Source organism: Streptopelia decaocto (assembly GCF_964273445.1).
Source record: "Streptopelia decaocto genome assembly, chromosome: 4".
NCBI lineage: Eukaryota > Metazoa > Chordata > Aves > Columbiformes > Columbidae > Streptopelia > Streptopelia decaocto.
The window spans coordinates 22,967,117-22,980,561 of NC_138658.1; the positions used below are offsets into that span (position 1 = coordinate 22,967,117).

The window sequence follows — 13,445 nt, forward strand, 5'->3', positions numbered from 1 at the left end:
AACGTGGCCTTAAACCCCACCCAGGGAGAGCCGAGGCCATGAGTGAAAATGAGCCCTGGCAATGCTGCCGCTCTCCATAACCCTGCAGTTTGCAAGGAGATCTTCACTGAGTATTTCCTGGTTTTCTGATGTTTGGTTTGGGTTTTATTCTCCCACAGCCCAGGATGTACGAGTTGAAGGAGGCATTGTGAGAGGCTGCAGCCAAAACTCCACCTTGATAACATTTTTATGGGGGTGAAACTACAAAGAGTAACTCAACAGTTGCCAGCAGGGCTGTGTTAGCGTGAAAGAATCGCCAGAAGCAGGTGGGTAACATTCATGCTGAAAATAAGATTGATCACTTCTTTTTTTTCCTGCAACTCTGCCCTGGTCCAAACCCAGGCTCAGTGAGCAGTGACTTTAACTGGGGCTGAGTTCAGTCTTTAGAGGTCGCTGCACTTATTTCAACTAAACCACAGGTTCACATACCAAACCCAGGGCGAAGCTGGAGGTCTGTGCGTGACATGTTGCCCCAGTCTTTGGTTTGCGTAAAAATGACAGAAGTGGACATCGGACATTTTTTGGATTCCATCCAAAAGGCAAGTCGATTTATGGGTGTGCCAAGAAGCTGAGATAGATACCTGATCGCTTTGTGCTTAGAAAATACAGCATGCTGCTAATAAAGGGTCACTTTAGGTTTTTTTCAAGAGGAGCTGAGGGATTTTCCAGACAGGTGAAGGGTTAAATCACTGTTCACCTTCAAATATACCAGCTCACTGTACATGCCTTACTAACTAACACTTACACTAAAAGAAAGCAGGATTAATATCAGTAAAGTTAAGCATACTAAAATGATGTGTGACCACATATGCCCTTTGGTTGTCTTGCTGATTTGGCCTGATTGCAGGTACTGTATATAACTTGCATAAGAGTACATTGACATAAATGACTTCATTTAACATCTGATTTGAATATTCAAATATCTAGCAAAGAATTTGCCTCTGAGTAAAGTTTTTAGAAAAAAAATAGTATAGATTTTGGAAAATGTATTAAGACCTTTTTCTTAATTCTTTAAGTTCCCTGCTGCTTACAGGAATTAAGTATGGAAACAACATCTGTGTAATATTGTGAAGGATTTCAAAAGTGCTTCTCGAAAAGGGCTGACACAATCTTATTCCTACAAAAATAGTATTAATATCCAATCTAGTAGGTATTAGACATAAACTGGTAATTATCAGCAAGTCTAAATAAATGTCACATGACAATAGGCAACACCTTCATCAATGAAAACAGAAATGGATGCGGCCCCCTCTCTCTCTTCCTGTGTCATTAGTAAAGAGTTATTAGCCAGAACTGATTATCTGCCCAGAGTCTTGTAACACCACCCTTGCATAAATTGACACCCCCACTTTGGCATATAAAAGCAGGTATGTTTCCAACGTCATTAATTAAGGTCTTAATGTCAGTCTGGAGCTTCAGCTGAGTTGAGCTCAGCTTTAAAGATCACCTTAACGATACTTTCAGAACTTGCCTGGACCCAATTACATTTATTTTGTATAGACTCTGAGGTTATTCACGTGTGAACACACAAAGTCAATGTCTTTCTTCTGCTTTCCAGAAATATTCCAACTGATTTAAGTGAGGAGTTTGTCTAAAAAAGGTGTTTTTTTCAACTGAAAGACCACAGACCAGTTCGGGATGAGGCTACATGTAACATAAAGCCTTTTCCTTCCCCTAGGGAAGATAACCATGAAATTCCCATTGACTTGCAATTAGAATAACAGAACAAAGTGCCCTCTTATAAGAAAAGGTAGTTGCAAACACTATATATCTGAGATAGGATCACTAAACAAGACCAGGTAATGTATGTCTCCCTTCCCCAATTCAGCCATGTCCACCTACATGACCTGCTGCTCTCACAGCTCCTTTGTATCACAGATGATCCTTGCTGCACCAATGCCTTCCTGAACTGCCATCTCCCAGCAAGACTAAATACAGATATTTCAGGACAGAGTCTCACAAAGGGGACACCAGCATCCTATGGACTCAGACATAAGAGCAGTGTCTGTAATATATGAGATCACTTTGTCAGGTACCTGTTTATAAACACTTGTTCTACTTATCAGAAGATTGCCGTGACAGCAACTCCACCTCGACACTGTCGCATTTACAGTTGGAACAAGCTGCCCAGTGTAGTTCTTTAAAGAAAAATCTGTTTTTCTCCAAATGGGGAAAAATAACCAGGGTCACTTTATAGAAATGCAGATTCAAAACTTTTAGGCCCTTTGACCATCTGTACTTGAAACACCATAAATGCGAAACGTGTCGCAAAAGCACGTAACATGCAGACTTACATCCCAGCTGAGGACAGCTCTAGTCCCCACTCTGCAGAGACTTTGTGTCCTCCTGGAGGACAGGGCAGGGAAGACCTGGAGCAGGCTGAGGAAAGGCGTCTTTCCCAGGAGCTCGCCATGGGCTGCAGCCTGGCCCCGCAGCTCTGCTCCCCCATGGACCTGCCCCTGCCTGGCCCCGGGTGCTGCCCCGCTCGGTCTGGAGGAGCCGCGGTGGTGAAGCTCCCATGCCCGGTGAGACGGTGCTGCAGCGCCCTGGTTCTCCGGGCATCTCCCGCTGCAGCCCGGCTCAGCCTCACCTTGCCAGCCTGGCAGAAGCAGGAGAGCTCACTGGAAAGATTCTTTGTAGCACGAATATTTACCATCCCCAAGCCAGAATACAACAATGTTCTTGCAAAATAATGCTGCCCAGTAAAATCAACTAGCTGAAAGGCATTTTGCACAGTATCAAAAATGTAAATAGAAGGGACAGTTGGCTGGTTACTGTGCATTCATAGGAATATGTAGTCACTGGGCAAATCCAAAACACACATGTAGTTTAGCAAATAAAACTGATGCATGTAAAAATGAATTGTCTTAAAGTAATTGTTCTGTACAAGCACAGTGCTATCGTTTTACTGTGTAACAGGAACTGATGGGGCAAGACAAGGTGCCTGAATTCTCATAACGGTGCATTAAAACCCTCTGCTTACTCTCATGCATTTCCTGTTCATAGGAAGAGTCCCCACTGAAGCAAGCAAGACTAAGTCCTCCAGGATCAAGCCCTTAATTTGTACGTTAGCCTCCAGTATATTTAATCTTCTGTATCTAAAAACTTTGCAATAGTATCACAAATACTTTATGAAAAATAAATATTTAGACAAGACAATGTATATTAATGTAGAACCTATTTAACATTGATTCTCTCTTTCCATTACAACTCAACTAATGCTATGGGTTGATTAGATCAGCCTGCATACACATCAACAAGGCTTGCAATCATCTAATTTATCCTCAGGGTACTAACTTCTAAAATTGTAACATTTGGGAATTATTAAATTTAAGTAAAATGCTTTCGATTTTCCATTTAACATTCAGGCTTTCATTTCAGAAGATAAAAGTAGTTTGAACCATTAAAAAAAAAAAATCAGAAGAGTGCCAGAAGTGTGATCAGAGGACTTTTTATTTGCAAGATCTTTTCCCCCTGATTTTTCCATGCTTTTATAACTGACCGCTTCTTTTTCACTTAAACTACCATCCTAAAATGGATAGTTTAAAAAACAGAGCTAAGTTTGAACTCTAGTAGGATCAGGGGAAAAAAAAGAAAATCCTGTCTTCTTTGCTCCTGTGAACTGTCCTGCAACTAGTTCGTATTTCGGGGTTAGGTTGTTTGACCTTTTATTTTTGATCATGTTTAAGGTTCCATTTCCCATGCTATAGGCTCCCGAATTATAGTCCACTCCCCGAAGTTGGGTCTGTAATGAAAGAACTGATCGAACTCTAACCATGCTAATAGAAAAATCAGCTCTATATACACTAATAAACCTCTATAATAAAAAGTCATGAATTGAATCTATTACACTGAGTCATTAAATAAAAGACAGACATTCCACCACCCCTTTTTAATAAAAGAAAAACATACACAAATTTAACTAGTGATGCTGATCAAAAGATGCAATAGCCTTGAAAAATGAATACTAATATCTCAACACTAAAACAGAGTGGGCAATATATTTCAACTTTGAAACTGCTTTGCAATTACACATTAATCCCCTCAGCCTGAACAGCAGGTCTATGAAGAAAGGATTGATCTCCTTTAATGATGAAACCCTGGCACCATGGTTTTATTTTTCACAACACGGTGCGGTTAAGAACCCCACTGTTATTATGAAAATTTCCCCAGCAAAGGAGCTCTATCACATTACCAGTGCACCAATTCATCATAACGTGCCTCGCTCCTGCTCATCAACAAGTCTGAGTGATGAAAAGATCCAATATTATCCTGACAGTACTTCATGCACATTCTCAATCACACATTATTACAGCATCCATATTAATTTCCACTGACACGCGTCCTAGGCCTGTTCAAATTAGGCAAACCAACGAGGGGGAGTTGATGAAATACCAGCATAGCCACAGCTCATTGCATTCCAATTTGCATGCAAATGGTTTATCAGGAAAATTCCATTCCCAGCAACCAGCAAGTGAAAAACAACCGTAATCTGCACTTCAGGGCCACCATACAGAGCTTAATGAATCGCAAAGAGAGAAGGAAGTGACAGACCTATGAGAGGATCGATTTCCACTGGCAGCTGGTAAGGCTGGTCTTGTACAGCACCTTGATGAGCTGGAATTCAGGAAAGAAGATTTTTAAACTCTGCATTTTTTTAATACATGAAGCCACATAAATTTTGTAAGTCAAACCTACATCCATTTTTTTTTAACCATCCAAGATTCTCCTGCATCAATTGAATTTAAAAAAAAAATCCAGGTCCTTTTGCAGGCTGCTTATTAAACATTTATTTTAGATTAGTGCTGTTCTGAATGTATGCCATCAGCAGCAGCTCCGGTCCTGAGCCATAAGCTCTAGCAGATGCTTTACTGGCAACCTCTCCTGTCGCAACAAAACAAAATTAAGTGGTAAAGAGCACTGAAAACAAAATGTGACAACCATCTGCTGACTGTAGCAAATACTATTTTCCTCTTTACTTTTTTAAAGCACTGCTTTGAACAAGTGAAGCACAAAAGCACAAAGGACATTAAAAAAAAATCAGTTTATGATGCAGGCAGGAAAATCTCATAGTCATCCTGAATTTAAGGATTCATCCATCACCAAAACTCATTTATTTGCAAGTTTGCATGGAAGTTAATAAACAATTCTGCAGACCTGCATTCCATCTGAGCACCTGGCATACCAATGAAACATTTAACACCTGAATTTTCCTTCAGTGTTAAAAAAAAATGGACTTCTTTTTTTTTTCCCCACAGTCTCACTAAAAACAAATAAGCAAGCAAGCACACTCCTATTTCCCCTCCCCGCCCCCCAAAACAGTCCACAAGATATTTTTGAAAGTTGAACAAAAAATAATGGCTGAATACTTACACCTATGGTTTTTTTATCCATAGCTTAATATAAAAATCAGTATGAGTAGAAGGGTTTCATAATTAATTGGGAAGTCAAAGTTTTGCTGCAATGAAACACTATCACAGAACAAAACATGAAACTCATATGACAAAACAGAGGTATCCTCTTGGGTACCAGTGTCATAAGATGTCAGCAAAGCCACCAAACTCATACACAAAAGCAGAAATGAGATTTTTAATTACCCATCAGTGACAACTGGTCACTTGGCAACTTATCTTTTTTATCCTGATGACTCATTAGTAAAGACACTGCTAAGCCCACAGCAGGAGATACGGAGTAGTAATGATACCTGCTCTCTAATCCTAGCAAATCCCCTTTGGGTATAAAATTTGGAGGCAACAATAGCGAGGGCTAGTCCCAGGAATCCATATCCAGGTATCTTAAGCATAGTACTCCTTTAACTGCCTGCAGCTACAATCAGTGTGCTCTCAAAGAGGTGGGGTGAAGTGGATTTTTGTTGGGGCTTGGTTTTGTTTGTCTTGAACTGTAGGTTTTCTTGAGCTCTTTATAAAGGCAGAACAAATGTAAAATGCCTCTAAATGAAAAAATAGTGACTCAAAAGCACAGCTTACTGGTCTGCTTTTCACAGGTGAGGGAAAAACCAAAATCTGAAGGTTTTATTCAACTCACAACAGTTGATTACTGCATTCAACAACTGGTTGCTTGCCCACCAAGCAGTAGACTTATGAGGAAATCAAGATCCACTCCTGTCACTTTAGAATCCCATGACTGTTGTATGTCCACAAAGGCTATTTTTTAAAAAGCGTTGAATATTATATGTCCAAGGTCACACATCCAAGGTATGAGAGTATATTGCCATCCTCCTTTCAAACAAGTGTCAAGACCCCTGCAAATAATTCTTGCTCACAACTTGTTATCTAGACAAGCCTCCCTTCCCCCCTTCCTTTTTAAGCATTTCTTGGGTGGGTGAAATAATACATAAATGTCTCTATTTGCACAATGTGAAGAGGTAATTTGTGAGAATTAGGAAAAAGTGTGGGAGTCATCTGGCTTTTTTCAAAATGTAATCTAGGACCCTCAGTCCAGATTTCTTAGCAGGAATTTCAGTGATGTGAGTACTACACTGGTACAAATATCTCCTATTTTAGTTATTTGAGTAGAAGCTCTTTTTTTCTCTTCCTTCAAAAGCCTTTGGCCAGATTTACTGCATAGCACTGAAATAAACTACCTTTCAGGGGTTGGGCCTGAGACTACCACAGTCAGGGAAAAGAGGATGAGTACCTTTACGATTGGAGAACATTAGAACTGAAAACCTAATGACTATATTCTCAAGTCCAACACATTTTTGAAGCTTAATTAATTTGATTTGTTGCAATGCAAATAAACATGTTTTCCTTTCCTACTGACAAATACATAAGCACCTAATAACTTGGGGATATTTAAGTTACAGAACATATAGACTTCTGATATAGTTTATCTTCTAATTCTCGTTCAGGAGCTTTAACATCAGAATATCATGTTCATAGTCAACTACAAAAAGATAGTAGAAAATTTTTCAGGCAAGTTCTACATGCTTAAAAACTTGTCTTTGACATGATATGGGTCAGGCTTCCATCTGACTGAAAAAGGAAATTCAAGAGGAAGAGTGTGACTTTATTATGGTCAAATAGTGATACACTGTTTTTGTCTTCTTGCATAGCACTTGATGGCCTGGAAAGCACTATATGATTACAAACCTTTTGTGTGCTACACATCCTACTACACAATAGTTCCCATCACCTTTTTAAGGAGAAACTATGTCCACATGCGAAGAGCATGCTGTGTCAATGTGAATACTTTTCACACTATAAATTTAAAACAGTTCTGCAGCAAATTTTGAAACAGAAAATAGAAGCACTACTTGATAGCAGTGGTTACTTATGTTATTTACTTTAATTTACTTACCAGGAAGATTATGCCACTTGTTTACAGCAAATAACCTATTGGCAGTAACTGTGATCACAGCAGGAGTGGCCAGACCAGGCTGGGTGTTGGCTGCTACGTGAGTTACAGGGGAGTTGGATGGGAACTTGAGAACCATGATAACATCCTGTTGAGCTTGGTCTGTGAACATCAACGGACTCTGCAGGAGGAGATACTGTTGAGTGCACACAACAAGAACCCAAATACACGGGAAAATAAAACACAGGGAGGAGAAAAGAAGACAGGACAAGAGAAGGAAGATTGGATTAAAACACACACGATCCAATGAATCAATGAAAAAACAATGAAAAGCAAATACAATGAAAAGCAAATACAGTAATAGTGGACAACCTTGTGGAAACAACCATTTTAGGTAGAAAACCTTCACGTATGCATTAATTTGAGGGCTTTGCTGAACACAGGGTGTCTATATACAAACTTTGCTACGGATCACAGCAGATTAAACCAGAAGTTCCCAATCACGTATCTCTGCCAAAAGAATTCTCCTTCGTATCTGCAGAGATAGCATGTCAAGGAAAGCAATGCCAAACTAGGAGGGAACATTAAAAAAAAAAAAAAAAAAAAGTGAGCAAAAGAAATTCCTGCTCCCAGACGTTGTCTCAAGTTGCATTAAATTGGCAGACAGCAATTCTTTACAAGCCAGATGAGAACATGAAAGCACATTAAAATAAACAGATACACACATACACTAGATATATGTTCTGTATATACTTCTGGTGTACAAAAATAAGATTTATGAATGCAAAGCAGAAGACTTCACTGCAAATGTGTTTCAAAGGACAAACATAATTAAATGCAGTTGTAAAGAATATAAAGTGGACGTGATTACAGACACTACCCTGCTTTGTTTCTAGAAATACTAAAGGGAGGGAATTAATCCAGATTCATTTTCAACAGAATATTTTTAGGTTTTAGTTTTTTAATTTAATAAGCTGAAAAGTTTAATAACTTTTTAACTAAGCTCTCTAACAATAATGCAAATATCGAAACAAAATATCAATGACCTTTGATCCAGATATCAAACAAAAGGAGGAAAAGCAAAACTTAATGGGTTTGTGATTATGTAGTGTACTTAAAAAAGGGAATTATATTGAGATGTAGAAATACGACGACCCTGGCCAACAGTAGCCATATTGCTCTAGTATTTGTAATTTTCTAATAACTGAATTAGAACACTAATGAAGTGTTCTTGGCTATTTTCCATCTGCAATATTTCATTACATGTATGTGTATGTAAGTGCATACATTTAACGTATATTTATACAGAACTAATAAAAAATTAAATACATTTGCATTTTTATTATCACTCCTTTTTAAAAAGTTATTAAGAGTACTTAGAAAAACATATTGCTCTATGAATTCCTATTTACAGTCTTTGCATAAAGGTGTAAATAAAAGCAACTAATAAGCTACCCAGACACCCTTCTGAGCAAGTGGCTAAAAGCCAATCAATATTATGAGTTAATCCTCCCTGGATGCTCATTCAATTAAAGGTGTCAGTAATGCCTCATCTGATGTGGCCTCAATTAAATCCAGCTATCTGATGGCTGAAAACACAAGGGGATACAGCAACAGCAGCAAAACCAGACAAATAGGCAGCCTTCGTGTGACTGCTAATTACTACACCTGGTGTATATTATGGCTTGTGCACTTAACACAGCACGTGGTAGCTTTCAATTCTGTTGTATTCATGCAGACATGCACACACACACACACAAAAACCCAGAAAAATCAGTAAATAATAAAACTCAAAATAATTCAAAATTGTGACAGGAAAAATACCTGTACTGTATTTCAGCTCTAGGAATGCTACTTATAAAACCACTTAATATAGTGCTATTATAAAATCATGTATTAATAACTACAAAACTGCTCAAAGCAAGTGTAGAACTAAGAGCTTTTATTCTGTGTGTACCTCAGCCTGAAAAAAACCATAGGAGTTAGAAACAGTTAACTTCCTAGAATTTAACTTCTTCCATTACATACTAAATCTTTGCTAATTCAGCATCATGAAAATTGTTATGATAAAACCAGGCAAACTGCTTCCCGGCATCAATGCTATTTATATAACAATGGGTCTGACAAATATGTCAACACTCAACTTCTCAAGTTCCTCCTCTTCCTGAAACAAATCCCTCTAAATTAGGGCAAGTACCTAGTGCATGGCACCACGACAGAGGGACACACGTATGGCGTCTGGCTGTATGATGAGGGCACTTGGGCTCCCCAACATCCCCGAAAGAGGCAGCTCTGTGGGTTGCACATGCACGTCACTGCAGTGATCTGCAGCCCTGGGACACTGCGTGGGAGGTGCGAGGGGCCAGCAGATCACAAATGAGCACAGTCGGCTCTGTCCATCCAGAACGTGGGATCCCAGGGCAGGAGCACGGCTACAGCACAGCTGTCAAGTGTAATATGGACTTGCTGCAGAAAGGGTGGTGGGGATGAGGGGACAGTCAGTGGAGCAAGTCTTGTGTACGACACATGACATGATATTTGAGAAAGGCTAGTAGCTCAATTTGACAAGTAAGTTTACATTTCTTAGACTCCTCTGTCACAAAGTTTGTAAGCTACTTTGGACACATTTTGGATTTTTGTGTAATTTTCTAAAACCTTTTGCACTTCAGGTAATGTTTTAATCTAATAACCTTAGTTGGCCTGAGTAGGACATATATCTTACAGAATATACATGAAGAAAATGTCTTTTTTCAGTATAAAATGTCAATTTCAGCAATAAGCGAATGTAACCTTTCGAAAAACTTGTGAATTGGCAGACCATTTGCTCCTCTTGTCAGAGTATCACTTAGCATACTTAGTTCTGGATCTATGACAACACAAATGATATGTTAGACCCAAGGACTGCACACAACATGATATGGAAAGTAATCAGTAATAAAATAATAGTTTGTATAATAAAATTATATTAGACACAAGTAGAGGTAAAAGGGAAAGCATGTTAATGCTCACTGCCTGGATTTTATCACCCTAGCTTTACTGCAAAACACATTTAGTCACATTCTTTGCTATGTTAAGTTTCAGCTCATGAATTCCTAGTAATCCTGGTTTTAGGGGAAAACCTATGCCCAAGGGAAAAGACAAGGAAGTTCCACCTCCTAAATCCATGCTTCTTGGGGAATCTGCCAAAGATTAACTAAATTGTCTCCATGATGACTGGCTCTCACCTGTACAGGTATGGTATTAACAAAATCAACTGATGAAGTGTTCTTAGCTTACACTGACAAAAACGGTCTGTACTAGAAATCAATACAATCCTTTCAGCAATAAATAAAATAATAGTTAAGCACTGCATACCCGGCTCAGTCCTATAGAAACATAACTCATCTGCTGGTTTTAATGACACAGTTCCACGACCACAGAAAAGCAAAGCGGCTGGTTCTGTAACTTTAAGATAGCAAAGGAAGTGAATAAATCTGCAGGTCACGAAGAGTTAACATGGTACTTACCACCTGCATGGCAGAACTTCTTGGAGGATGTGGTTCTATGAGCAGTTGGGAAGGGGTCTGTCCAAAACTTCGTATTTGAGCTTCAACAGCCTGAAAAAGGCACAGGCAGGTTTGCATGTTAAGAGGTGTTAATTACAGGCAATAGAACTATAACTGTCACCTGAAAATGTCATTCCACACTTCTGGCTTGTTTCATGTTGAAAATCAACCCCGTGTGTTCACTGTGGGGCTAAGTGCTTGGCACTGGTACTAAGAATGAGGTAATCATTTTAGTACTGTGGATGCTGTTTCCATGAGAAACTCTGCAAAACCTCATCCCGCTCAATGATGTTAAACAGAAACCAGCTATTATAATCAGAAACCCGCTTTATTGGCTCAGTTTTTTCTTTCTAACACTGGCTTATCCTTTTTATATCATAAGTCAGAAACAAAAGTTAATTTTTTAAAAGCTTCTACAGGTATAAAGAGTGTTCTACTTTCTACTTTCTATTTAAACTTCAGTGTGCTTAGTTTCACAGCAATAACCGCAACATTGAGCTTTTTTCTTATTTTTATTCAAAAAGAGCAAACGACTTTAGAATGAATTAAACTACCAACAGCAAGACTAACATTAAATGCAGCTAATGGGGAATGTGAAGATATAATGCAATCATTTTTTATAAAAGTTTCTCTGCATCTTCAGCTTTAGTGCTTAGCTCACGGGACACACATGAAAATACCATCTCATGCTTAGCAATTTCTTAAAAATAATTAATCTGAATTCTGTGAAGTTATACCTCTTCCCTAGGCACATCCAACTAGCTTTCCAAGTTGCCAACTATTGGTGCACCAACTCAAAGATCAAAACAAGCAGCCAAAATTCAGTAAGTTACTTCTTGTCAGCCCTGTACTATCCACAGAAATATGATAATACTACAAAAAATCTTAACTCATTCAGCTTAGATTAAATCCCTTTCATTGTCAGCTAAACTAAGCAAAATTACTTTGCATTTGCTGTGGACTAACAGATACTTTAGTTTCTCTGTGCACGGTGCATAGAGCCCTACATTTTCAAGTGTCTAGAGCTGCTGAGTACCTAAGGTGAGGCATTAGTAAATCCTACTTTCAAAAGAAGTTCTGAAAATCAGGCCCTTCAAAGAGTGTTTTAAATGGAACACTCAAATGCTAAAACACAAAATGACTAGGCAATCATGTTTTTCTCTCAGAAATTCTTCTTTTTCCTCACTCAATGTACCTTGAGGCTCCTTACACTTATATTTCCTGTTCTATTTTAGCCAGCCATTAAAATTTTTGAGACAGTGGAATAACACGTACACTGATCTTACTCTTACAAACAACTATTTTTAGAGAATAATAATAATAATAAAGACTATCACTTGGACATACAACAATCTCCTGTTACAGAAATAACAAAACCAAAAATAGAATGCACCCAAGGCCATAAGATCATCAGAAATAATCATCCTCTGATAGGAAGCATGCCACCCAAAACACTTGACCTTATTACATTTGGCAGGGCTTTTGAAACATCTGAACTCACCAAAGCAGGAGTTGGAATTACTCTGTGAGCAGATTCTATCACTCCTGCCCACTCTGGGAAGCACCTTAATCTTCAAAGAACGGGTAAATAAGTAAGTTTACCAAAAAGGCAGCTGAAACCTGACATACAAATGCTGCGATTCAATGAATACTTTTTGAAGAACTGCAATATCAGATTTGTGAAACACCAAAGCTTAGTAAGATCATCAGAGTCCCCTTCCTAGTGATGAGGCATGCTACATTAAAATTCAAATTTGGGTTTTTGTGACTCGAGATATCAAGTAAATCACAAGGGCATAGAATTTGAGGTCCCTTAAGACATGAGGCATTAACAAAGCAACAGCATACAGGTCAGCAGCTCTACCCTGTCCATAAATAGCTGTTAGTTTCAAAACATTCACATTGAAAAGATTTGCCTACATTTACTTGCAGATTGAGTGGAATATTTTTACCAGCAAATGGGAATTCTGCATTGCATTGAGGGTAGAACCAGAAGAACACAGGAGGAGCAGAATGCACACAGTCCTGGATGTCAATTATCCTATACTTCTTAAAATCTTTAGGCCAAATCTATAGAGTCTATAGGATCTACTATTTATTTCCTATAAATATATCTATCCAATATATTATCCAAAGTGAATAAAATAATATGAAGTGCAACTCCCATGCATTTATTTTAGATAAAGCTAAAAACAGAATAGATAAAATGAGGAGATAATAAGCTTCAGAAACTTCCATTCCCAAACCGCCCACATTCAATATTTAAAGAATAAAGCAAAACATCTATTTGTCTCCCACCCACCCTCAGTGCAGAAGAGAGTCCCTCTGGGATATTTAAAACAAGTATAAAAGACTCAACCTGCAAGCAGAAAGTCACTGCCTGCTTTCACATAGTGTTCTGCCAGAACTGGTGAAACCGCTGACCAATGGGATGATGATTTTGCCAAAGCCCGCCTTAAAGGAGCACAATTTCTCTGTTTTCAGTCTTTAACAGACACTTTCTACATCCATGTTTATGATCTAGCTTGAGTTTGGGATTTACAG

General features: G+C 38.5%; 1 protein-coding gene across 4 annotated transcripts in view; it reads right to left on the reverse strand.

Annotated features, from left to right (window-relative positions):
- LRBA (LPS responsive beige-like anchor protein) overlaps positions 1 to 13,445 on the reverse strand; it is a 411,832-nt gene that overhangs the window by 34,875 nt on the left and 363,512 nt on the right. For 3 of the 4 annotated variants that reach the window (XM_082050428.1, XM_082050426.1, XM_082050425.1), the window contains 3 exons: positions 10,863 to 10,952; positions 7,360 to 7,552; positions 4,594 to 4,656 (listed from right to left, as the gene is read on the reverse strand). In XM_082050428.1, the coding sequence (XP_081906554.1) occupies positions 4,594 to 4,656; positions 7,360 to 7,552; positions 10,863 to 10,952 (346 nt within the window). The remainder of the gene's footprint in view (positions 1 to 4,593; positions 4,657 to 7,359; positions 7,553 to 10,862; positions 10,953 to 13,445) is intronic. The other variant, XM_082050427.1, reaches the window with a different exon arrangement.